Below are 27,806 nucleotides of genomic sequence, written 5' to 3'. Positions count from 1 at the left end.
CTTATTTATAATCATTAAAAACATGACGTGCTTTCTGCTGGTTTGGTTTTAGAGCGCGTCACAAAAAAGAACAGAAACTCAAATACTTTTTTATTCGTTTTGTCAATTAATAATTATTTAAGTGCAACATATTTCGTATAGGCTTATTTATTTTATTATTATTTCTCAAAACAGAAACGTAGCTTAATAATCCTCTGTTGATTTTAAATCTATTTGTGCATGAAACTAAACCCATGGAGGAAATTATGATATTTTAGGGGATTTATTTATAAATGAGTGAACAACGCAAATCCAGAAAGGAATTTATTTCTAGACAGCCAGTCTCGCAGAGCGGACATTTCGGTAGCTTTTTTGCTAGCTGCAGCTGTGGGTTTTGTCTAGAAGGGATACAGCAAATGCCGAAAAGTTAATGATTAGATTTGGAGGTAGGATTATTAGGATGAAAACAGCGGTTCTGTGCTAAATTAGATACAAATACATCCTACAATCGTGTGAAATTTTGTGTTTAGAGTTGGGTTTGGTTAAAGGATTAGGATAAAACAGTGCTCATCCAACGAGATTTCGTTTGCTGTATCCCTTCTATCCACAACCGCAGGCGTGGCGGGGATGTTTTAGGAGTGGCGGGCCGCCACGGTTGAATGTATATAGCGGAAACACTGAGATGACTGAATTCATGCCCAAAACCTCACACGGCAGTTGTACTTGCTGAATTATAGCTGCATATGAAACATGTCTGCACTGACTCCCACTATTTTAGTGCAGATGATGCGCTGTGTCTGCACAGATAGTGCTCGTCTGAATGAAATGCAACATTTTCGATGTCCTCGTTGGCAAGGTGAACAATGTGACCAGAAACGTATGATTCGTAAACGAATAATGACTTATTTGAATGGATTTATTTTAAAGAATGATTAAAAAGAAGTCAGTCATAGCATACATTATCCAAATTATTGACAAATTATTAATGAAAAATCTAATCAAAGTTTAAACAAATTTAAGGAGAACGTTATTAATGGTTAAAAGAGAAATACTAGTTGAACTGTTTCCTTTAACAGGTGATGTGAGATTATGACTGCTTAAAACTACAATCAAATACAAAAACATTATAAAAAAAACATAGGTTTCAGGTCTCATTTTCACATTTAGGCTACCATTATATTTGTAAACAATGCCTAATTTCTGCATAGATATTTTAAAAAAGTGAATTCATTTTATTTTTATACCATGTTGATAACTATACTTTACTTGGATATTGTTGTAGTTATATTTTAAGCTGAAAAAAAAAAATCGAAAATTGAATCGTGAAATGGTCAAATGTTCTGAAAAATGGTTTTTTTTTTTTTTTTTTGCCAAATCGCCCAGCCATACGCTAAACGTTTGTAAAATCAATTTGAACTTATTAAATTACGTTAAAAGTTGAAAATTATAAAACAAACACATGTTTCTCCTTCTCTCTGAATCTATCACGTCAGAGCACACACACACACACACGTGATCATTCATGAGCCAGTCTGTATGCTCAAACTCTGATACATAATCTTTCAAAGTATTACAATTATTCAATTACTGCAAACTACTATTATATGCATATTATTGCCATTTGCACATCTGCAATATTTAGATATTTTCGATATATTGTGCGGCCCTAGTGACCAAGTACTGTATTTGTGTCTCACTGTCAAATACCCCAGTCAATGATTTTGACTCGTTGTACTCGTGTGTATAAACAAGCAGGAGATAAGCTTGATTGCATATGGTATGAGGTAAGTAAAGAGCTTAAAGATTTTAATGACAAGACAATTAAGCAAATTAGTGTAGAATTTGCGATTATGCTACCTTGCAGTACTGGCAAATCGAGATTGTGACAAAAAACAATATAGAGATTTTTTTCAGTTACTCACTTATTAGAACTTTGTTGTAAAAAATAAAATAAAAACTTGAAAAACACTTATTTACCATGCATAATTTATTTATTGTTGCATCATCAGCTCATTTGTCATTAAACATGTATTAGATTAATTTAACATTCAACAGGCCAACCTTGTAAAAGGCACAGAGATACAGATTATATTTTGCTTTGGCAAGCATTTCTTTATTTTACCAAAAGAAAAATGCTAAATTATTCATTATACATTATATAAAGACAATTTTTGTTGATTTAAGAAAACACCAGCAAACCATTTAATGGAAGACTGTACAGCACACACACACAGAATTACCCCCGTACCAGTAGACAGAAGGTATGCAACAATTTATGTGACTCCTTCCACTAGAGATCACATCTAAGCAGTGAGAGCAGACTGTACGCTCAGAGCGGGACAGCTGCACACAGCCACTTCACTCAAGAGAACCCTGAGGGGCGAGCTTAGTGGAATGATATGGCTCGTGCAGAAGAGAGTGGAGGGGGATGAGGGGTTAAACATGTTTTTACAGATGAATGAAAGCCCTAATCTGGCCCAGGGGGGCAAGACACAAAAGAGGGATGCTGGGTTGGGGGTTGGGGTACAGTAATAGCAAAATGAGCTATTCAGTTCTGAAGATCTGTGAAAAATACAATCTTGGGCTGTTTCGTTCGGTTTAAGTCAGCTTCATTACACACGATTACACAGTGAATTAAATAATTAACTTCTTTGTTTTGACTAAAGAAGGATTTTAGTTAAACATGAAACAGCAATTTCAAACAGCTCAAAAATTGGTTGTTAGCCTTCACTGAATTTTAATGAAATAAATGTAATTTTATAGAAGGTCAATACATGCAACAATAAGTTTATAAACAGCTTGTGACATTTTATCCTCACTCCTGTTCACCAGTTTTCCATGACTGACAATTTTTTTTTGTAATTTCTAGGGCTGCAAGATATATTAAAAATAGCAAAATACCAGAAAATGGTCATTATCACACTATGTATGTACAGTACTGTGCAAAAGTCTTTGGCCACCATGCCATAATTAGATGTGTTGTTTTTGCAATGTTATGGTAATCATATATATATATGTGTTTTGTGGCAAGAGAGGTCACACTAAATACTAGGGGTGGCACGGTTCACAAAACCCTCGGTTCGGTTCGTATCACGGTTCTATTGTCACGGTTCATGGTTCAGTACGGTTCTTGTTGTTATTTTTTCTTTAAATTTTTAACACTCCAGAAATGTATTATCTTATTAATGTATTAATTATCCATAATTTAGGATACAGTATTAAAAAAAAGTTATATCATGTAATCATGCACAAATTGAATTTGACTTTAAGCACATTATTGGGACCATCTCTGAGGAAAGCCAGATGAGATTTTGATAGAGCAAGAGGGAAGACATTGATGATTTCAACATGCTTTTCATTTATTTGGCAAAAAAAGAGAATGTGTATTGCCATCTACATAAACTTTATGTGCATTTTTAGCACACAAAGATAACTTGCATTTATTAAAATGCCAACTTCAGTGTAGCTCATAGATTTATCACTGAGAGGCTGCTTTAATACTGAGAGTTTATGTGGACGAGAGAGAAACATAACGTTTGCACCTGTAATATTTAAATCTCTTTAAGTCTCTTTTGTCCACTTTTGACTACTTCTGTCCTGATTACTTTGAGGGGAAATTTCTGAAATAAGATCGCGCAACTTTCACACGCTAGCAAAATGAAACTACACGGAAATCAGCCGCTTTAATTTTATCAATGAAAGGCTAAAAATAGCGCTGAATACGAAAAGACGTAAAACTTTCAGTAGCTCAGATTAGATAAATGGTCGGAGAGAAGGCGATCTCCTGTGGCTGTTCGAGCACATTCAACTAGGGATGGGCACGAGTACTCGATTGCTCGAGTACTCGAACGTGGCATCGATGATCGATCATGAAAACGATGATCATGTGGGTTTATTTATTTATTTATTTATTGTGGATATGGCAGCATTTGGATGTCTGGTTAGCATTACAAGCGCATGTGGTAGTAAAGACTGGGTCTGGAGATGCGTGTTTGACGTCGTGTCAAGCTACGCAGAGGACGTATGACATCAGTAACATTACCATGCGTGATTCAAAAACAAACAGATAATTCCGCGCGACCGCACCGCAGAAACGCGCCGATCCGCGCAATGCACGGCAGCCCGCCAGCCCGCCGATCCCGTGAAGCCAGCCACAACTCACAAGGCACTATGGTTTAAGAGGATGTCGTGATTTTCGGAAATACAGTCAGTCAGGTGCAAAATGTACAGCGCCGTCAAAAGTTCAATGGATTATCATCTCATATTTAAACATCAAATGTCAAGAGATACCAGGGAGCCATACGAGCATTACCATTACATCTTGACTGAGGTAAGAGGACGACACGACACAGCTAAACGCGCATGATAGCAAAACACTTAAAGCTGCTTAATGTTATGAAGCTTGAACTTTGACTGGACGTGTTTAAAAGTGCGCTGTTTTTGATGCACATCCACAAAGGGAGTTAAACTTTTTTTTTTTTTTAGATAACTTAGTTGAAACCTTAGTTGAAGTCTTGCATTTTATGCAGATAGATGCACGTTGTACATTTATGTTGTATAAAGCTTTAATATTATGCAGAGTGCGTCAAATAGAAAGGGCTTCGGTTTGTGTTTATTAACCCTTTAGTTTCACTTCATCACGCAGCTTTTCCTGTTAGAGGTTTCTGTTAAAAACATTTGATTAATTAGGAATCTAGTATGTGTTCATTGTTCTGTCGTAGTTTCTTCAAAATTAAGTTTTATTTGAGTGTTTTAATCAAAATATTTTCATTTTCACCATGACGTGTACGCCCCGCCCCTTTGATTGCCCCGCCCCCAGTTAATCGAGTACTCCTTCTTCAGACCTATGGATTAATCGAAATGAAAAAATGACATAAATGCACATCCCTACATTCAACCCATAGACTGCAGTTCTATCTACTGTTTTATTTCCGCTGTCATCATAAGTAACATGAAATAAAAATATGTTTCCACACACCAAACTTATACGACGCTGGCGCATCCTCCAACTGCGGGCAGACTTCCTTTTCTCTCCCACTTGCCATTTCTACACGTAACATAACCTGCAGTACTACCTCTTCTTTCGCTCGAAAGGGAAACACGCTATCTGAGGTCACATACAGGGCATGAGACTACATTGCGCATGCCATGAACCGTTGAACCGTGCGGTACACACGCGCTCCGAACCGAGACAAGCGAACCGAACGGTTCGGATTTTTTTCATGGACCGTGCCACCCCTACTAAATACTGACTGATTCCTGAAGAAGACATTTAGGTTTTTTTGTGTACATTTTTTTTGTGCGGTGGTGGCTTTTGCACAGTACTTTATATCACAATGGTATGCAATAACCAAATTACTTTAATACTTCAAAACGTTATGTACAGTATAGGTTTTAGGTCGATATGGATAGCAGAGAGATTACCGAGACAGAGAGAGTTATGCTTTCTTTTCCAAAAACGTATGTTGATTACATAATTTCCAGTTAAAAATATGTATAAAGGAACAAACTTTGGAATACCATATTTCAGATCGTATACAGCCTAATGTAGCAAGCTATCACATATACATTAACATTTATTCATTTATTCAAGTCGCTTTTATCCAAAGTGACTTACAATTGCTATATAAAATCAGAGGTCAGGGGTTAAGTGTCTTGCTCAGGGACCCAATGGTGTGTCACACCAAAGGCGAGTGTCTTATCCACTGCGCCATCACCATTTCTTTCCAATATCATGCAGACTTGGTAATTACTGAACAAGAAGAAAATCATTAAAGCAATGTCTTAATCAACAGAACTGTATTTTGACAAGCATCCAAAACATGCTAAAAATAACCCTACAAAAAACCCTCACAGTCTCACATTTTGAAAAACAAGGATGTGAAACTGCATATTCACTTGACTCTGATGATGTAATGTATATCATTTTACACCTACACAATAATGGAGTTCACAGGTAATAGAGGTAAACTCCTGCTAGACAGGTGTTTATGAATGAACATTTGATGCATAACACATATAGAGCAGAGCAGGGAGGAGTCCTACACACTTAAACCTGTTCTGCAGCAGACAATACAGCACAAATCTGCCACATACACACCCATTTGTACCTGCTACAGGCCATTTTGTGAAGAGTACAATCATTGTTTAAAGGCATCAGGATAATAACTTCAATTAAAACACCACCTTGAAACTTGACATACCTGAGCAGGAAAATTAACAGTTACCATGCAAGTCGTACAATATGTTATACTGTATACCTTTGTTACTTTGTATTTGTTACTATTCTGTATACTGAGAAAATGTAAACCTGAAATGCACTGCAATGCAAAGTCTCTCTGGATAAAGTTTTGACCATATGCATAAAAGTAAATGGTTTTGTTGGCACCCGCATTGTACACCGTTATAGTGCTAATAAAATACGAGTGCTGATAAGGCCAGACAAGCAGAATTAGCACTTGATGTTACAACCTTGACCGTAAAAGGGGAACAAAAACATACAACTTTTATTTTAGTCATATACTTAAAAACTCATGTATTACTTACAAAACTGCAGTAGCAACATAATGTTTTCCTTCTTTTTCTTTACTTCCACCCTACAAGTTATGAATGATAAAGAAGGACAATGCAGACACAGCAGTGATAATAGGCCAGGACATTTAATATGTGCAGTTGGGTGGGAGACAATAGAACGGCTGAAAGAACCGACTATGTAACCTGTCACAAGATCTTCCACAACTGTCAAAGCTAAGAAGCGTTTCACCTTCCTCCGCCACAAAAAAGGCCATGAGGGAAACGTGAAGCCCCTGTGTTCCTAAGAGCTTCCCCAGGAACCACAAACAAAGAGTTGTACCTCGCATGCATGCGATACACACGTTGATCATAAAACTGTGTTGACACAGCACATGCCGTGTCTGTTCTTTCTGGATGAGGGTATTCTGGGTTAATCCAGTTAGCGCTCAACCTCTCCGGAGTGTATAATATAATGTGACGATGTAAAGTAGGCGCTCAACTATCACCCAATAGGACATAATACAGAAACAGTGAGGATTAGAGATTGCAAAATGACTCAACAGAGGGTGTGATGGGGAATTCCTGAGTCTGATTCTTCCTATACGCTTATAATCAGCAGCAACGTATAGCTCACAGACTGTTTAGCAACACATTTCCCAACTAACTCGTAAAATGAGAAATTTGTGAGACACCAAGCTGCTAATATTAAAATGTTAGCTGAAGATTAATTATGTGAAAACACTTCATCCAAAGTCATTTGCACATGAATTTGGCTGTTGGATAGGAAAGTCTTACTTCAGGCCCAGCATTAAACCTTCAAACGTTCTATTTTTTTTTTACTTGCTATAAGTGCACATTTCTGAACTAGAGATATCCTAGTATAAAGGTGAGCATAAGCAATTCAGGTGTGAGACACAGTGATCTGCGCTGGACAAATAACCTCCATCTGCTCAGCTTATCGTACCACACCAGCAATCAACATTCTTTACATAACCAGCAATTACTGCATAGCTTTAACCAGCAAACAGGAAGCACAAAATAGTTAAACACCTGACATTATCCCACATCCCCATGGCAAAAGGTCATGGCCTAGTGTTGTGCCGATAGACGATAGTATCGTGTATCGACGATCGTCCGACATATCGCCAATGGCAGGCTTTCATGGCGATAGTCATGACGATAGTTGGCGAATGGTTGTTATTATCATCATCATCATAGTTTTGCATGCTTTTCCTCGCATGAGGGTTTGTGCTTCACTTTACGCGGAGAGCTTGTAGAGAGAGAGTTCCTTCTTGCACGCAGATGCACTTAATGCGCGCGTCTCGGACTCGTTCTAGCACCTAAATCCAGCGCGTGGATGAGCAGCTACGCTTCCCTCTGTCTCACATGCACGCGCTCTCGCATCTGTCCGAAGTCTAAACATAAACTGAAGTAGTAATCCTTATGTATTTGTGCGGTTTAATGCGTTTCATGCGAGCTGAGGCAAACTATTCCTTTTGTTTAAAATATAACCCGCTGCACAGAGCTGCGCTCTGTCTGAACTTGAAGTCAGATAGTAATCCTGTTTATGATATGCTTTTCAAGGAGTTTTAGCAATACATCCCTCGTGTTTAAAATATGATTGTGTTCCGCTGGACCAGTGTGTTTAAAAAGGCACCTCTGAGAGCACCACTGCTTGACACGTGTAACCTTCTGCAACAGCACTAAACAAATGCATTTAATTATTTTTATGTGCGCTGCGTGTGTCTGCGCAGGTGCATGTTTTTACAGTCATTAAGTAATCGTGTTAAAAATCAGGATTATGATTTTTCCCATAATTGAGCAGCCCTATCTCTGACATTTCCTTGCACTAGAGAGGTTGTTAGCGCGCAGAGGGTTAAAACCAGCGCGTGTCCTGTTCTCCCTCTCTGGCACGCAAAGAGCGTCTGGGCTTTAATGACGCACTCAGATTAATGGCATTAGTTTTAAGAAAGATGCATTCATGACGGTGTTGCTCTTGTTCTTTTTTCCACCAATCAAGTCTTGTCATAAATGAACAAATAAATAAATGAGTAAACTACTGCCCCGCCCCCCGATACTATCGTGTATCGCCGATCTCACAGGCTGACGATAGGACGATCTCAAAATGGGGCATATCGCCCAACACTATCATGGCCTAAGAAGCATTTAAGAAATAGTTCATCATGCCATTCAAAATGTATACAACTTCCCTTCTTCAGTAAAACACAAACCAATAATACATTTTATATTAAAATGTCAACATGTTATCTGCTTACATGTAAGTTATGGTAAGCTTAAATAGCACATCCATGAATCACTTGTTATGAGAACCAATGAAATTCAATGTTATCGACATGGTGCCACATTTAAACTTACAGAGCTGATCTGTATGTTGGATACGCAATGTAACAATGCATCACTAAATTAGCAATGAATATTAATTGTTTTAATCCTAAGCATGTCTTTTGACTGGATTACTTTAATGATGGATGTTTATATGCTTTTTGAAGCTTTGCCAGGTTGACCCCCATATAAGAAGATAACATGACAGTATTTTAATATAAAATAATCTGTTTGCGTTCAACTGAACAAAGGAAGTCAAATACATTTGTTACTGCATAAGGATGAGTGAATTCAAAGTGGATTTTCATACATGGATGAACGAGTCAATGTTCAGTGCTAATCCTAATTCCTGTATCATGACAGCAAACTAATAACTGAATATGCTCATATCAGTGCTGCTGAACTACTGTAAAACATCTGAAAGAGTGGTGCGCTTCACTAACTGAAATGAGACCCAGCATCCAGATTGAGTCTGAAGGAGCTAGAGCTCTTAAAGCAGCTTAAAGACCATCTAACAGCACATGGCTAAGCAGAAACACACAGAGTCACCATATGGCATTCTCAGGAGCACCGGCGCAGGCCTGCTGAAACTATCTAAGCGTTACAGTAAACGTGTAGCATGTAGAGCTACTCATATACAGTTGGTACACTGCTGAGCAAACTGGATCTACTGAAAAGTAAACCTTTGTGAAGAATTCCTTGTGGTTACATTTGGGCTGCGTTCAAATGGCAAAATTATGGGAGTGACAACCAAGCGCGAGCATGGAAATGTCCTGTAGCAGATTGCAGTCACAGCTTGAATACTGTATGTATGAACGAGCCAAAGTCAACCAGTTATGCCGCGTTCACGCATATTGTAATTACCCCTATTTTGAGATATCAAATCAAGAACACTTGAATCGGACTGGGAATTATGGGTTTTTATAGCAATGGTAACATCTGTAAAATGAAAACATGTTAAACAATATTATTGGAAGCAGTAAAATACATATTTAACATTATATTAAATTTGAATGCTTCTGCTAAACATTGCAGAACACATAAATCGCGTCAGGTAACAATAACAATAACATACTGTTTTCACGTGATGTTGCAGTGTTCACATGCAAGTCGTAGCTCTCAGAAAACTTCTTGTCTATGAACTGTAATTACGAGTTCAACAAAAAAGATCAGCGGTGGTTTTAAAATGTGTAATTCTTGTAATTAAGGTAATTACGTGAATGCACCTTTACTCATGTGTCACCGCACAACTACAGTGCCAGATTGCGTCTTGTCAACAGAAATTATTTTTCGCAATGGACTTACAACTTATCACAACAAAAGCGCGATTCAATCCGAATGTTGTATAAATAACTAAACACACTTGGATGGGTGGACTCTGTTTACACCAGAGTTGGTGTTGCACTGTGGTGTCTATGAACGCTTATAAAATATCCGATTATAACGCTGATGTCTTGTGTCAAAAGAATGTCTGTGTATAACATTACGAAGCAAGTCTGAACCACGGTTTAATGTCACCTTCATGCACTCTGTACCTCAAGACAAGTGACAGAGGTCCCGTACCGAATGCATATTAATTTGGTTGTCACTTCACCCTTTAATGCTTGATCTTGTTCTGTACGCACACAGTTTAGTAATTTACGGGACTGACAACTGCATTCTACAACTGAATTAACTCCCGCAAAATGCAGGTAGTGACAACCGCATTTACAGAAACTTCTCACAAAAGCGTATAATATAAAACGCCAGGACAGAGATTATTGCAAAACATAACGTTGTTAAATTATTTTGGTTAAGGCTGTAAGGTTATAAGCACGTGAGACGGCAGAATGTTGCTATGGTTATCTCGTACAGACATGTAACCAACATTTAAGGGATTCACTCCCGCATTTAAATGGGGTTGTCACTCCTGGAAGTTTGCAGATGTGTACGAGACCACACCAGTGTGACAAGTGATGTCATGTCACAGACAACTGGTTGTCAGGTACGGTTCCATTCACACAACATGGCTTCTCCAAAAATACAGTTGTGAGTCCCATAAATTTTTAGGTGTGAGTTTGTTTCCAAAATACTGTTGTCACTCCTGTAAATAACTGAACTGTATGTAAATGCATCCATATTAAGGATACAAATATGGGTGTGACTACCATAACATATTGTGCCACGTAAACGTAGCCTTGGAAACGTAAAAATAACAACAGTTCACAAACAGGTTTTCCGAACACTCGTTCCATTTGTCACTGGTCAGATAAACACATAGTCCCGCTTGAAATCACACAACTGGCTGGGCCAATGCTACCACGTCAGGTGCCTAAACAGAGCAATGTTTTGACAGCAACATTATTAATGTGACATTTGTTAACACATCAATCTGATGTTTCAGACTGCGATTCTTTTTTCAAACATGAGCTGACCATCCTGAGCTTTGTGTCTGCCTTTACTCTCTCTCTCTCTTTCTGCCACAGGGCTAAAAGGAGGCCATATGCCAACTTTCGGCAGACAGAATACACACATACACAGATCTGTGAGCTCAGGGTCTGACCTGTCCACTTGGATCAGCTATTTTACATCACGGTCAGTGGGCCCAGTGTTGTTTACTCTGACCGTGCTAACAATGACTGGCTAGCACAGCTCATGTCTTCTGCCAATGGAAGCTATGCCAACATTCATATTGATCCACTAAACAGGCTATATAACATATCAAAAGTCCTGAAATGATTGTTGGGGTGTGAATAGCTTAGAGCTGATCAAATGTTAAACTGGTACGTTTGCTTGTTTGGTATCTCTGCACTTTTGGGAACACACCAACTCTCTCCCATGACTCTTATAAACAAACATTAATGCCCAAGGTAAAAAACTCCCCGTGCGGGGCATAGACACTACTAGAGTTGATTCGCAGCCAAGTCAGCAAGATCTCGATCACATACACAAACTCCCAGAGAGGAAATCTAAATTAAAAAGGACAAAACAAACCATTTTTAGAAGGGTTAGTAAAACAGATGCAAGCTTGACTTTCCTCCAAGAAAGCCAGGAATAATAATAGTACCATCAACAATAATAAAGTCAGTTTTGATTGTTAACGGCAGCTTTTGTTATAAAGGAATTCGTTACACTTTTGAGCAGGAGTTTACAGTATGAACAACAGACATCTTACTAAAACAACTAAGCATTAAAGCATCACTGGCACACAATGGAAGATGTATAGCATAAGAAAAAAATCCACAAAACAACCTGTTCATCATGTACACAGGTAAAAGAGACTGTCGTTATTCATTCCTGTCAACCCTAGTACAAAATCCAAAGTCTTTTAACCAAAACACTTCCACTGACTTTTCCAGACTTTTGGTATTACTGTAGGCACATTAAAATATTTTTAACACTGCACTCACAAACAACAATTGCTAGTGAATTGAATATTTGACTTTATATACCTGTGAAATGGCAACCACGAAACCTTCAACTTGTCACGGATATGCATGTCAACCCTTCACAATAAAACCACTACGCTACAGCTCTACACAATAAATAGGGCGTGTTGACAAAGAGAGAACCGAGCACAACGCCAAACTTGACTTGGATGGGGAATGGCAGTGGCTTACCTTAGGCAGATCTCTAAGCTGGTTAGCATCCAGAAGCAGCTCCTCCAGACTGCGGTTGTAGCGGTAGATCTCATCCGGCACCGCAGCGAGTGAGCAGTGCCGCTTATCCACGGACTCAACGTGACGGTTACACCGCCACAGCGGGATACACTTCAGCATGTCCCCGGCACACTCAGCCCCTCCGCATCGGGGACTCACTCGAGCAGCCAAATGATGGTGCGGCCAATTTGTAAAGCAGTCCCTGGACTTTATCCGCCAGAAACAGGCAAATAAAAGCGTCCGTATTTGTTATCCAGCAAATGTCCAATAACTCCAATGACGGTAGGGGACATCCAGATGGTCACTCCAGTCAATGAGTGCAAAATCTCTCTCATACACAAAGCCGAATTACTCAGCAAGCTCACAGTTTAACAATAACGACTCAAGTGACGGGCAGTTTGATTAAAAGTAAGTCAAATATACGCAATAACACACACATTTTCTGTGTGGCATACAGTTCTGCAACTAGAGAGAACCATAAACACTTCCTCACTGAACTAACGTTAAGTTAAATGAGATTATGCCGCACAGACTTCACTTAGCCGTGTGTTTACTTTTAACAAAGACGAGCAGATCTGAAAATCGGAAAGTAATTTATTCAGGACCTTTTGTATAACAGGTCGTGACTAATGTTAATACAAATGGGTCTTACGATCAAACAGCATCGTACCCGTGAGTCTTCCACACGCGCGACGATGTGCTACAGCTAACTGATTAGCCAGCGCGGTAGTCCATACAAAACACACAAGCTAACCTTTAAACAACAACAAAACAACTCCAAGTTACTTACAGACGTGTGTGTCTGAGAGATACGTGAGACACGAGAGAGTTAACGTTGCGATGGGATCATACACACAGCAGCAGCAACAGGCTAAGATCAGCAGGCCGGTTCGGTGTGTGTGTTGTATGTAGGTGGGGGGCTGGGCTGATCTCACCGCCCGCTCCAAAGACACTCCGCCGGCTTTGTGCTGTGCTACAACCTGACCTGACACGGAGTCCGAAACGATTCGTCACAAACCTCTCGATCCTCCTCTTCACCATACAGATGGCTAGTTTTAACAAAGACGCTTTATCTGCCAGGGAATGTCCTGATATTGTAGGCGAGTGTGCGGAGGTATTGAGTTAGGTAAGGCTTCAGTAGCTGATCCATTCCCAGCTCCGCCTCACTGTTGTGAGTCTCTCTGAGCGCGCCTCGCACGCAATTGCAACGGCACACAGCAGCCTCCTCCGGATGGCGACCTCTAGGAGTCTGGAGGAGGAGGTAAGGGAGAGACGGTGTATCTAACGCAAGTGCGCCACCATGCGGGAGTGTGCTAATCAGGGGAGGAATGGGAAGGCCTTTCAGAAAAGTTTGTCTAGTGCAGGGGTTTACAAACTTTATGATTGATTAAAGTTTACCCCGGATTAACCTTTTGTAAGGGACCTCTAAATATAAATAAATACACACACGCACGCGCACGCACACGTATTTTTATGCATAGATAATATAATTGGCTTTACTTAAGAGTAATGCTGGGTGTAAAATTGCACTCTAAAAAATGTTGGGTTGTTTTCTGTGGATCATATGAATAAACCCAACCATTGGGTTATAAATAAACCTGTGTTGGGTTGCTTCAACCCATGTTTGGGTCAAACATGCAGCAACTTAGACAATAAATCTTGTTTCGCAGCAGCTTTAAAAGGATTACTGCCTTACTAACCCCAGTGAGATAAAGGGACTGTAATAAGAAAAAATAACAGTAGTAATATACAAAGCAAACAAGGGAAACACATAATAATTCATTTTCAAAAATATTTTTCTTTGTCTTTTCTCTTTTGAAATTTTCTGGTGACCACCTAGAACCTCCTGCTGGCTCCCTGGGGGCCCCCAGACCTGTTTTGAAAAAGAATTGGTCTAGTGCAATGGTTCTCAAACCCTTTTCTACCTTGTGTACGGTGCATTCCTTCGTGACCCCCCCCCCAAAGAAAATTTATGAAAAAAATGATCTAAAATTTAACATTTTAATTAAACAAAACATATTAAGTTATACAAAGAAGTGGATTTAGGTTTATTACACAGAATGCATGATAAATAATTGTATTTTATAAAATGTCATAAAACTTTTTTAGAACCACTGGTCTAGTGGACATGTCTGTGATCAAAGAAAAAGGCCAATATGTTTTCTCAATGTAAATATTAAGAGCGAAAAATAGTTTCTTTTGTGGGATGTGGTATAAGTCCTGCTTGGTAGTTTAAATTAAAAATCATGATTTTTCTTTCCTTTCTTTAATGGTTATGGCTAAGCTAAGTTTTATATAGGTTTACTTTTCAGGTTTTGTTATTCAAGAAAATAGACTGTTCCTAAATAAAAAGCATTTATTTGATTAAAAAAAAAATTGTGTGTGTGGGGGGGGGGGGTGATATTGTAAAATAAGTGTTAATAACTTTCTTACAGTAAAATATATGTCAAAGTGATTCTAAGCTTTCAAACAGTAGCTCATATGTGGTACTGGGTCCATGACAGACCATTACAAATTAAAGGAATATTTTATATTAAATCATTTTGGACCCTGTACAGGTTCCACAGAGTTAAAGAAGTTAACTTCTTAAACTCTGCAAATAGTTTATGATAGTTTAAATGTCCTAGTGTAACTCATGTCTGTCATAAGTGGTTTGAAAGCCCAGTCTCTATTTGCAGAAGTGCACCACATTTATGGGGAACTTGAAAAATTCATGCGGAAATCCAAAATAAATGGATTAAAAACTTTTTTTCTTAAGTTACACAAAATAAAACAAGCTTCTTGCAGGACTAGATGTATTACAATAGAGCAGAACGCATGTTTAATCATGATAATACAGAAACATTAAAATTAACAATCAATATGAATAAAAACAACGTCTTTTCAAAAGTTGTCATTATTTGAAGTGTAATACATTTTTAATTCTAAAGGATCTAAAGTCAGACTCGGCTGGAATGATGCACAAATTAAAAGTTCCAAAGGGTGTACTATATTTTCACATTTCAGTTTTCATTGAATGAATATGGAAATCATCCACCAATATATAGGCATATACGTTTGTGAAGATTTTAAACTGTAAACATCACCTATTTTTTTAATTTTCATCATTTTATGGAATAATCCTAGGCGTTTGTCCTAATGAACTTATACAACACTCATTAATGACGTGAACAACACTGCATATTAGAGAAATTTATTGTTTTGGTAAAGCCAGAACCAATGTCACCAACACAATGTTTAGAATTTCAACACAATGTCAGTGGAAAAAAAGTTGCCATTTGTAAAAAAGTGGGGGTGGGAACGGGGAAAATTGCATCAAAATCTGAAAAAAAATCCTGCAAATAACAATGACAGTTAAAAAATGCGAGTATTTCACAGTAGGTGACACAAAGAAAATGCATGAGAAGCATATTTTTTGTCCTAAGCTAAATGCCTCCATTGGGATGTTTCCAATAATATTATTACCTATCAACATCAATAAAAAAATAATTACAAGTTTCAAAGAGGCCCAAATCTCTAGCAGCAATGATGAAAGCTGAGTGAGTTTGAGCCTACAGAGACAGACCGGTTGCCATTGTGGAACAGTCTTATGCAGAGAGATCGCTGTTATTAAAGCGCTCTTGATCGTACACTTCGGCCACAACCTTGCGACCAGCAAACCAGCGGTTATTAAGGGCCTGGATGGCCTTGTTCATTTCACCAGCATCTGAGAACTCCACAAAGATCTTTACTATTATCTCAGCATCGTCCTCTTCACCCTGTCGCTCCTGGTATATGATAACCCGATTAACAGCACCATACTTTCCACATTCCTCCATCACTTCACCTTCCAGGTCATCGTCAATGTCCTCTGGGCCCACCATGTTGCGTAGAACCATCACCGTTGACTGCATGTTGGAAACGCAAGTTCCCATAAGGAAAAAAAAGAGAAATAAAAATTAAAAAGAAAGCTTTAATTTTACTACCTTTGTTATACAAGACAACTACATTTTATGCCTACTTCAAGGAGAGACCCCTTTGAAAATGTCATCGATCTAATCTTTAAAACACAACTAGAATGAATATGATGCTGTTTAACCTTTGAATGCATGGCTGTTGGTTTTCCTCCACTTGCACTGACGCTCAGCTTCTCCAGTTCACTGTCCTGACCATTTCCCACTGGCCGATCCTTGTCTTCGTCAGATCGCCGATTGTCTTCCTCTCGCTTTACTTCTGTATGCGTCTGCAATATAGATGTAGGTGTGCCCAAAGAACCAGATGATGTGACCGGTGGGGATGCTAATACTGGGTTGACCAAACCAACCTGGGGGACTACAGGGAGAGTGGGGCGAGCAGGTGTAACACCTAAGAACATAAATTACAAAAGGGATGAGATTTAAATCCAAAACTATTTTAAGGCAATCTTAGATTTTCATAAATTTAATGACAGGACCTATTGATCATTTATGAGTTAAATTAACAATTCCACATGCATTCTGACAACAGAGGCCACAAACACATTTCTGCAGACCTGTAATGATGCCAGGGGCCTGGGCAGCCAATACTGCTTGTGGTAGACCCAATTGCTGACTGAGAATGTGCGCTGGTGAAGAAAGAGAACCCAGCACTGTCGCTCCCGCAACAGCCTCCTACACAACACCATAACAGAGGGTCAAAACAAAAACTGAATTTGACATGCAAGACAGTTATTCAGGATCCAGTCTGAGCTTGAGTTTATTTGCACCTGAGCAGTGATCTTGGCGGTTGCTGCAGCAGCAGCCACGGCAGCAGCTGGAGGCAAACCTCCAGGGGTCGTAGGCATCAACAGAGGCATGGGAGGAGTAACAGCCTTCCCAACTCTTAGGTACTGACCACCAAGATCAAACAGGTTCATAGATGAGACGGCATCCAGTGATGACTGAGGCTTTTCATATTCTACCCAAAATGGAAAAACAGAACTGCCTGAATCAAGACCTATAATGTGTTTGCAAACATACTCTTGGGTTGGTTTCCCGGACAGGGCTTAGGCTAATCCAGGACAAGGGCTTATTTATATTAGGTCATTAGTTTTTTACAAAACAAACCTTACAAAAAACACTACAGGTGTGCATCTTAAGACAAAAAATGTCACTGATATATATTGAAATTAGTCAGGAACAGGTGTTTTTCAATTAAATCTGGGACTAGGATAAGCATTGTCTGGGAAACCACCCCTTAAAGTTTTAGTTTAGATTAACTCCTTATGCATTGCTTATATTCTTCTGTAGTTGTTAACATTTCTGTTTCACTGGAGACAGACACTACTAGCATGTGTTGTACTTTCAAAAACTACACTAATATTCATTCAACAGATATGTTAACTGATTAACAGAATTAAAATTTGGTTTGATTTAGGCATTGGGTGATCTGATAAAGTTTAATGCCCTTATAATGCGTAAACAACTGTTAGCTGAAAGCCCACTTGTGATCTGTGTTAACCCCCAACAGTTCAAAATACAGCAACGAATCTCCATGAAGTAGGTTTTACAGCACTTTGTAGGCGTGCTCACCGATAAATCCAAAGCCCTTGTGCTTTCCCGTGGTGGGTTCCCGTGCCAGCATACAACTTTTAATTTTTCCAAAGGCCTCAAAGACGCTCTTGATGTCATCGTCAGATAGATCTGGGTGGATTGAGGCTACATAGATTCGGTTGTAGGCACGTGCCTCCTCAGCCAGTTGGTCAATGATAGGCTGCGCCTGTCCGATGTTACTTGGCCGCCCCACCTACAGCATACATACCAGCACAGGGCCACTAAGTGGAAGTGTATGAAGTATTTATGGGTGCGAGTGTGTATGTATAGGCAAGTAACTAAAAAAAAAATTGTAGAAAAAAAAACGGGAAGCAGAAAATAAAGAAACCCTTCCTTTCTCAGATGAGACTCTAATACAGCTAAACCCTCCAATAGGTACATTTACATAAACTTATGATAACTCCTAGCTAGCTATCTGCATATATGGAAATGTGTTCCACAAAAACCACACCCCTTTGATCCCTTCAACCTCTTTTTAAAAAGGCAAGGTTTTACTACATAAAACTATTATGGTACACTAATATTAAAAAAATCTTGTATAACTCCAAAGTATGTGAGAGCACAGCATAAAAAGCTGACTGATGTTTCTGAGTGTCTTCCTGACTGTTAACATGTAACTGTGATTGTTAAAAACACATTTTGGGGTATGCGGTATCTGTGCTGCAGGTGGGGCGGCCAGGCAAACACCAGCCAGGCGCAGCCCATCATCAGCACATCCCGGACAGAGGAGAGCACGCCCACCACAAACGAAAGCTCCCTCTGCTGCTCCTAGAAAAAAGGAGCTCCGAAACAAGACAAAATGACAGTGTGGAGGCATAACACAGAATATGGGTTAGATGACAAACAAACACAAAAGAAGACTATAGCACAACCGTACATAACCTAGTTTGTGCACAACTGTGGACAAATACACATCACAGGTAGTGTAGACCTGCTGACTGCTTTTGTGGCTCACACACACAACAGCAACAAGCGTAGAAAATGTGCTACTCAATGGGAATAAAATCCCATCGGAAAACCCACCTTAATGTTTCTTCCACCCAACATGACAGAGTTCATCTGCTCCAAGGCCAGCTGAGCTGCTTCAGGAACCTCATACTCCACAAAGGCAAAACCCTGGGATATTGAGCATTTACGGATTTAGAAAATGACTCTTACAACACATAGGTGAATCTTACAAAAAATGTCATAACATTTGAAAGGGATATTGTTTTAAACATTTTTTGTTGTTGTCCAAAATCCAGGTATCTTTGATGAGTGATTGTAAAATAAAGAGTTTGCGGCGCAGGCACAGAAAGGTTAACCAAAACAGTCTCATTAGACATGCTGTTTTGATTCTTTTAGCAATGTGATGTCACACTGCTAAAGCTCCGCCCACGACCACTGAGTGACTGTCTTGTATTACCATAGTTTCTGCCTTCAGTGAGTTGGACATTGTCTGATATTTGTTCTGTGCTTCTTTGTAAAATCAGATCTATTTTAACCAAAGCATCTTTTAACCAAAGCAATTTTTACTACAGGCTCAAATATGATCCATAATACACGTCTTTATATTACGTGAGATTCACCCGGTAGATTTTATATCCATTTCAGATTAAATGACATTAAATGATAAGCATACCTTGTGTTTCATGGTGACAGAGTCCCAAGACATGTCAATACTCTTTATAGGACCAAAGGGGGCAAAGGCCTGTCGGATGGTGTCCTCCCCCAGCTCGTAATAAATGGAGCCCACATACACGCGACACATGATGGCCAGTGCTCGCTGCCTCTGTGCTGCCACCTGATGTTCAGGAAAGGACAAGACAAAAAGACAGAATATTGGCTGTTGAACAGTGTTATACAAGCACACAGAAAAAAATGAGATCAAATGTAGGATTAAACAAAATGTAGCTTGTTTTGGAACAGTAGGGCTAGTTAACGCTCTTTTGGCCCTCTTTGCTCACTCATTACATCACTTACCATTAAGTACAAGCACAGCAACAGGACTTAGGAACATGTGGCATAGCCCCATCTTACCATTTTTAAGCGCGCCGCTTGCCAGTTCCTAAATTAGCATGTGTGCTTGTAGACTAAAACCTATACGATTATGACTGACCTGAATTCTGTCCAGTGATACTTGTTTAGTTAACATGTGGGCTAAGGTAAGGGTGTTTCTATTTTGTGAGGTAAGATTCTGGACTTACATTTCAGATAACTGTTGAGGGAAAATCTGTGCAAATACATGTTTTTTACACTTACTACCAATTATTTTACATTTCACGACACTATCATTTTAGCATAAGTTTTTGGATAGTATGCCAGCCACATTACGATAGTATACATTTACACATACAGCTCTCATACAGATGTTTTTGGATTGTTGTGGTGACCGTTAGCTTTCTTTCACCGGAGACTAAGATGACATTTCTACAGCATATTCGCAAAGGAGAAATGGATCATCCTCACCATTCACAAACACACACACAACAAGATTTCCTGCAACAAATGGAGCTTTAGTTTGAGCAATGCACTTACAGTAGATCACACGTGCATCTAGATCAATAAGCACTGAAATGAGGGCACACTCACTGGTGGCCATGCAATGATTTAGAAAGACAAAAGTGGAATGGGTTGTCAACTAAGCTAAGGAGATCCTGTGTAACGTTAACAGTAACATCCCTAAAATAATCAAAAGCAAAGTCAGTTAATTGAGCTTGTAAAGGTACTTAATGATTCGTTTGTTCTCGTAATAAATTAGTAATTATTGCTTTAAAACCAGCTTAATGAAATGGGTAACCAACATTTCGTTCACAACACAGCCATGTCTGCTTTTTAAATATGCTGCGGTAAATGTCTATACGGTCAGGTTAATGCCAGTTAAAGAAGGATAACGGTCATTATGTCAATAATGCGTACAGAAGGTAAATAATAGTTTAATATTCTATTGACCGAGTGTAAAGATGAGAGAGGATCTCCAAAGCCCATTGTCACTGCTGCCATCTGAAACACAGTAAAGATGGAAAAGTGCTGAAAAGGTTAGATATCTCTTTTTCCTTTCTTGTACTATTTTTAACAGCAGACAGATATAGTATTCCAGACATATCGGACTAATCAAAGCCTCAGACTCAACTTTAAGCTCTGGCCACCTCTTTAAAACACCACTTACTTTGAATGAAAACCTGAAACATACCACAATTAAAGCACCAACATTACTGACAGGCATCATTTCAAATAGGAAAACAAGTAGGCAGCTCACAGCTCCTGTACTATCCTCACAGAGCCAAAAATAAATTATGCGTAAAGTCTTTATGTGAATCATTTGAAATATTATTGATCTGGATGATGTCATCAAGATGTCTGCTTGAGTAGTGTAGTGTGTGTATCCAACTGCTAAGATCCAAGATAGTAACACCTAATCTGAATGTATCACAAAAATACAAGACCTCAACCAAACTGGCAGTAAGGCACCGTAAACAAACAAGCATCAAAAGATGAACTTCATTCCAGTAAAATGTTTCCGTCTAGAAAAATCCTTTAGATAAAAAATACTACAAGGCTACTACGTGGGAAAAAACAATGACAACCTGGCCAGTTAAAGTGAAAACTGGACTTCTAAGTGTCATTGTGTTACAACAGTGTGATAATTGGACCTTTAGCTATTGAACAGTGTTATACAAATGAAATGAGATCAAATGTAGGCTAGTTCCTGTTCTTTTGGTCCTCTTTGCTTAATCATTTGATAACTTACAATTAACTACAAGCACAGCAACAGGACTTAGAAACACATGGCATAGCCACATCTTATCCTTTTTTAAGAGTGCCGCTTGTAGGTTCCTAAATTAGCATGTGTGCATGTAGACTAAAACCTATACGGTTATGACTAACCTGAGGTGAGTTTCTGGACTTACACATCAGATAACTGTTGAGGTAAAATCTATGGAAATGGATCCAATTTACATTTCAGAACTAAACAACACTATCATTTCAGCATACGCTTTTGGATAGTATGCCAGCCACATTACGATAGTATACGTTTACACATACAGCTCTCATACAGATGTTTTTGGATTGTTGTGGTGACCGTTAGCTTTCTTTCACCGGAGACTCAGATGACATTTCTACAGCATATTCGCAAAGGAGAAATGGATCATCCTCACCATTCACAACACACCCACACAACAAGATTTTCTGCAACAAATGGAGCTTCAGGTTAGGGGTGGGTGATGTGATGATTTTATATTGTGATCGATCTTGAAAATGTTCACAATTCACTTTTAAAGTTAATCGTAAAGATCGTGATCTCTTCTAAAGTACAGAACAAGCGCATTTTACATCATGCAAAGCGAAAGTAAAAAACGGTAATAAAGCAAATATAAGCATACAAAATGTACGTAAACACTCAACTTTGCATTTGGTTATGTTTATATTGTGCTTATATTATAAAAACACCCTGGTTAAAGAAACGCTGCATGCTCACACACACCAGGCGTGCACACATAACACTGCGCTAAGCGACCAAACGCGTTTTGTGTTTTCTGTCCACCAATTAATCAAAATATCTTACGAAGTCCCAAATGAAGTTACTACTGACAGATGTGTTAGAGCCAAGCGTGCCGCACAAGCCCTGAAAAGTGAAGCCAAAACGTCTCGATCCCCCCAAGGACTGGTCCCAGTATAGGTCATAAACCCCGCCTCCCCATGTTATTCAATGGGACTTGAGACCAACTAAAAAAATTTATTACACTTCAATTATCTTTTTTCCGAAGCTGGTTTCTGTCATTTAATGTAGTTTTTATCACGCTGATGTACATTCAAATGTTTGTTTTTAAAATAGGTTTGTGTTTAAAATAGGTTTAAAATCACGTCATGATTGACAGCTGTGATATCGTGTGATATGCGCATCCTACGAGAGCAAGGGCGGGGTTTTGACTTCGCGGCTTCCCTTCCTGCTCACTACTGCGCATGACTGGTCCCGAAATCGCTATTGCGCAGACTCAAGACCCAAGATGTCAGCGCCATATCGGGACACTGGTGGCTTCACTTTTCACCAATGGAAGAGAGCGAACAGGCGTCGTCCATCTTTTTCTACAGTCTATGGTTAGAGCAGTCGAAAATTACAATGAAAATGATGAAAACAGGTGACTGAGGCCGTCAGGGTTAAGATGCAGTTTAAATCTGTGGACACCATAGCAAATAAAGAACTGATGCACACACTTTACATGTATGCATGTATGATCATCATTGTAACAGGGTTTTCCTGCTTTAAATTTTTTAAGCTTTATCTGATCATTTACTGTAATTAACAAGTGGTGATGTTGATAATTGCAAGAATGAGCAGAGCCCCTCGCACAATTTCCCAGTCTTCAAACTAAGCACTGTCTCTCTGCATTGCACATATTTATCAAAACAAAACAGATGCAATGGTGAAATGTTGGAAAACAAAATCCTATCCAATGAGGAAATGTTTTCTGTGTTGTTAACACAAATGTTTTGCGATGTGCAGCTGGGATTTGCAACTTTGAAACATATAAAATTGTTCTAAGCACCCTGAGCTCGCCGTTCACATTAATGGGCTACTTTTAACTGCATGTATGACTGAACATGTTCGTCAGCAACCATCGAAGTTCAATTTTGAATATAAAAAGTCGTGTACATTTTATGTATGATCAACGAACATTATAAAATATATGTAATTCTGTTCAAAATGTATCATTTTAAAAATGGCATTATTAAAAATACTATTTGAGTTTTGACTACTTAAAAGTCTGTTGTTTTGTGGTCTGCTGATTACAATTGTATTATTATAAATAAAGTTTATCAGGTTTTAATTGCCATTTTGAAAACAGACTTTTAAATGCAACGTAGTGTTTTATATGCACATGTTTCAGACTGGATCTTAAATTTGAAAAGAAAATCAAAATTCAGATTGTGATCCTTCTATTAAGATCGTGACATGCTTTAAGAAAAACACCCACCCCTACTTAAGGTGAGCACTGAACTTACATTTGATCACACATGCATCTAGATCAATAAGCACTGAAATGAGGGCACACTCACTGGTGGCCATGCAATAATTGAAAAAGACAAACGTGGAATGAGTTGTCAGCTAAGCTTAGGAGATCCTGCGCAACATTAAAAGTAACAACCCTAATATAATCCTTCATATCCTGTGATTCAAGTCCCCTTGCATTACTGAAAGCAAAGTCAGTTAATTGAGCTTATAGAGGTACTTAATGGTTTGGTTGTTCTCATACTAATTGAGTAAATTGTTTTAAAGCCAGCTTAATGAAATGGGTGACCAACATTTCGTTCACAACACAGCCATGTCTGCTTTTTAAATATGCTGCGGTAAATGTCTAGTGTATACGGTCAGGTTAATGCCAGTTAAAGAAGGATAACGGTCATTATGTCAATAATGCGTACAGAAGGTAAATAATAGTTTAATATTCTATTGACCGAGTGTAAAGATGAGAGAGGATCTCCAAAGCCCATTGTCACTGCTGCCATCTGAAACACAGTAAAGATGGAAAAGTGCTGAAAAGGTTAGATATCTCTTTTTCCTTTCTTGTACTATTTTTAACAGCAGACAGAGATAGATTCCAGACATATCTGACTGATCAAAGCCTCAGACTCAACTTTAAGCTCTGCCCACCTCTTTAAAACACCACTTACTTTGAATGAAAACCTGAAACATACCACAATTAAAGCACCAACATTACTGACAGGCATCATTTCAAATAGGACAACAAGTAGGCAGCTCACAGCTCCTGAATTATTCTCACAGAGTCAAAAATAATATATTATGCGTAAAGTATGTGTATGAATCATTTGAATTATTATTTATCTGGATGATGTCATCAAGATGTCTGCTTGGGTAGTGTAGTGTGTGTATCCAACTGCTAAGATCCAAGATAGTAACATCTAATCTGGATGTAGCAGTCTTCCAGTATGAGTCCCACAAAAACAAGACCTCAACCAAACTGGCAGTAAAGCACCATAAAAAATAAAGCATCAAAAGATGCACTTCATTCCAGTGAAACGTTTCAGTCTAGAAAAATACTATACGGAATCTGAAAAATACTACAAGGCCTGATGTGGGGGAAAAACTATAACATTCTGACCGAAAGGAAAAACTAACTGTACTTCTAAGCATCATCATGTTCCAACAGTGTGTAATTTTTTCTTTGTGTAGAGAAGTCAAAATAAATACTACAAATTTTTTTAAAGACTGGTGTATGCATGAGAACCCTTTACATGACAGTCAGTGGGGATACAATGACGTTTTAGTTGCACTACTGGTCTGACATAATCAGTTCCAATAAGTCATTATATTTCTCAAATAAACGTTCAACAATGTGTAAACCATAAAGCATTGCACTTTATGTGTTTTGCATTTTAAAAAAACATCCACATAATCAGATCATCATATCAGCTCACCTGTAAGTTTGTGAGCTGCTGCTGCTGGTGGGCAATGGTCTGTTTCACTAAAACACTCTTTATGCTCTGTTCCATAGCATACTTCTTAGCCTAAAAAGAGAGGGATAAACTATTAAGCAAGCAGAGACTGGTGAGATGTAAACTGTTAGTGGGGAACACGAATCAGTTTAAGTAGCAAACCTACACAAAAACTTCAAAAAACTCAAACACTCTAATTCTCAAATACTTGACTTCTCTCCTTTTGAAAATAATAATACCTACTTTAAAAAGGTCAAAAGCCCTAAAATTCAACAATTAGTACCTTTTGTAACGCCTCCTGCTGCTCTGGCGTAAGAGGCGGCAGTCCAAGCTTTGCACCTGTGCCTTGTCCATTCTCCATCATCAAACCTTTGCCTCACTGAGAAAATAAGGCAATGAACAGTAAATATATAAATAACACTTCTTCAACAGAGTGCTCAGTCTACTGATGCATGTTAGGTACTTACCAATGAGGCTATGCTTTACTGAGCCAACCAGGATCGAGAAGCCCGTGTAGACTTGCTAGCAAAGCTCTCACAATATTACAGCGATCTGTGCATAATAAAAAGTTTTAATTAAAAGACTCAGCTACAATGTGAAGTTATAAACTCAAGTATTAACCATTATAATTAGGGATCGACCGATATGGATTTTTCAGTGCCGATGCCGATTTCTGTTTCATCAGCCTTAGCCGATGACCGATACAGGCTGCCGATTTTCTTGAGCCGATACTGCTTTTGCTCACTCAATTTACATCATAAAAATGACACGATGATGCCAATTGTTACAAGTCTCAATTTTAAAAAAGTAAGATTTATAGAACTTCAAAAAAAACTATATTTAACAAATAGTAAAAACAGGTGAGGGTGCTATGGAACCATCTTTTGATGTTGTCAAGAAAAGGTTGGTTGTTTTTAGTCACATGACCCATGACGAGGCTTGCGGCTTCCAGCACTCTGTCTGTAAATAATGCCGGAAAAAAATTGGCAAACACGGCAGCCACATATCAGCCGATGCCGATACACATAAAACTCCCAAATATCGGCCGGCCGATATATCGGTCTATCACTAATTATAATAGTTTTATCTTCACTGGCAGAAGAATTTTACTAACATTATGCTTTCAGCAACTATTAAGACTAGTGTTTCTCTCAACCAGGTGGACAGGGCCCACTAGGGGCCATCAAAAATGTTTCAGAAGGGCCTTAAGACAAGATGAATATGTTTAAAATAAAAAACAAACATAAAAATGAGGTAATAAGCTAAAACTACTAAAAGTTAAGACACTTAGTGTCTAGTTATTTTATAACAGATCTGGTTATGTCAAGCTCTAAAATACTGTGTAGAAATTGTGAGTGTGGGGCTTCTAATATTGTTGTGGGGGGTCTTGAAGTCACAAAAGGTTGAGATCTAGGGTACTAGACTATTCCGTATGCAAGTCACAACCCGGACTTCTCAGTCATTTGTAAACATGATCAACTTCCAATATTTTGTATATTGAAAGCTGTGTTGCCCTTAAACATGACAAGAAAACAGTGTATGACTACACCACACGTGAACCAGTATTTGTGCTTGACTTATTATGTCATGAAAATAAATATATCTTGGCTTCATGTAAACAGAATCATCATCACTGCAGGGCACTGAAGGTTTATCATTTGCAGACTGGGTGTATATTAACAAAGGGATGTTAAGGGCACGGTAGTGACTGTGGCGCGCTTGTACACCACAGCAGTACAAGTGCTACTTGATTTAAATCTGTAAATACAGTAATTCAGTAATACAGTGCAGTGCTCATGCGCTCATTATTTACATGCCCCTAGAACAAGCTACATGCACTTTACAAAGCACGGTAAATGCAAGATAATACAGAAATAAGCATGAATGAAAAGCCTAGCATTGTGCGGCTACCTTAGCATGCTATTGTAGCTAAATGGTTAGCAGGGGCTAACGAGCTTTCACTTTAGGCCTCATGCACCCACAACTAAATGTAACATATAAAAAACATGAGGGGAGCGGTGACTAATTTCACCTTTGTTAGCTATACACCAATAAAACATGTGGAAAACTATGTCTATATTTAAGTAAATGCGTTAAATGTTCATATTTACCGCAGTGTTTCCCGTTACCGCCATGTAGGGATCCACATTGAAGAGTCTGCAACTCAGCCGCACAACACCATAGAAACACGGCAGGACCTAGAGCTGCCGCGTGTCTTCCGGTGGGGACAAGCAGGTCACGTGATGTACATCATGGCGATTAGACTGTAAAAGATGTAAAAAATTTAAAATGATTATAACGTGGTTTGAAATATTTCAAATGTAAGTTTTACATTTATAAAGTTTTT

The 27,806-nt window shown here is 38.6% G+C and overlaps 2 protein-coding genes across 21 annotated transcripts in view; both read right to left on the bottom strand.

The window, feature by feature from the left end:
• The window catches only part of scrib (scribble planar cell polarity protein), a 93,550-nt gene extending 79,876 nt beyond the window's left edge, over nucleotides 1–13,674 (bottom strand). For all 17 annotated transcript variants that reach the window (XM_065289346.1, XM_065289353.1, XM_065289357.1 and 14 more), the window contains exon 1: nucleotides 12,435–13,674. In XM_065289346.1, coding sequence (XP_065145418.1) covers nucleotides 12,435–12,593 — 159 coding nt within the window. In that variant the 5' untranslated portion in view covers nucleotides 12,594–13,674. The remainder of the gene's footprint in view (nucleotides 1–12,434) is intronic.
• Nucleotides 13,675–15,650: 1,976 nt separating this feature from the next.
• On the bottom strand, nucleotides 15,651–27,721 carry puf60b (poly-U binding splicing factor b). 4 transcript variants are annotated; one of them, XM_065289377.1, is made up of 13 exons: nucleotides 27,571–27,721; nucleotides 25,927–26,011; nucleotides 25,743–25,838; nucleotides 25,442–25,531; nucleotides 24,461–24,511; nucleotides 20,954–21,004; nucleotides 19,644–19,805; nucleotides 19,046–19,138; nucleotides 18,002–18,215; nucleotides 17,197–17,387; nucleotides 16,984–17,101; nucleotides 16,552–16,817; nucleotides 15,651–16,360 (listed from the first exon to the last, which is right to left on the bottom strand). In XM_065289377.1, exons 3-13 carry the CDS (start codon nucleotides 25,821–25,823, stop codon nucleotides 16,061–16,063), a joined length of 1,617 nt encoding a protein of 538 aa, XP_065145449.1. In that variant the 5' UTR covers nucleotides 25,824–25,838; nucleotides 25,927–26,011; nucleotides 27,571–27,721; the 3' UTR covers nucleotides 15,651–16,060. The 4 variants fall into 4 exon arrangements, with proteins under 4 accessions (XP_065145449.1, XP_065145450.1, XP_065145451.1 ...); XM_065289378.1 differs by lacking the exon at nucleotides 20,954–21,004 and having other exon boundaries at nucleotides 27,571–27,720; XM_065289379.1 differs by lacking the exons at nucleotides 20,954–21,004; nucleotides 24,461–24,511 and having other exon boundaries at nucleotides 27,571–27,720.
• Between the last annotated feature and the right edge of the window lie 85 nt (nucleotides 27,722–27,806).

Source organism: Paramisgurnus dabryanus, chromosome 2, assembly GCF_030506205.2.
Source record: "Paramisgurnus dabryanus chromosome 2, PD_genome_1.1, whole genome shotgun sequence".
NCBI classification, from domain to species: Eukaryota; Metazoa; Chordata; class Actinopteri; order Cypriniformes; family Cobitidae; genus Paramisgurnus; species Paramisgurnus dabryanus.
This window is presented reverse-complemented; position numbering and strand designations above follow the sequence as displayed.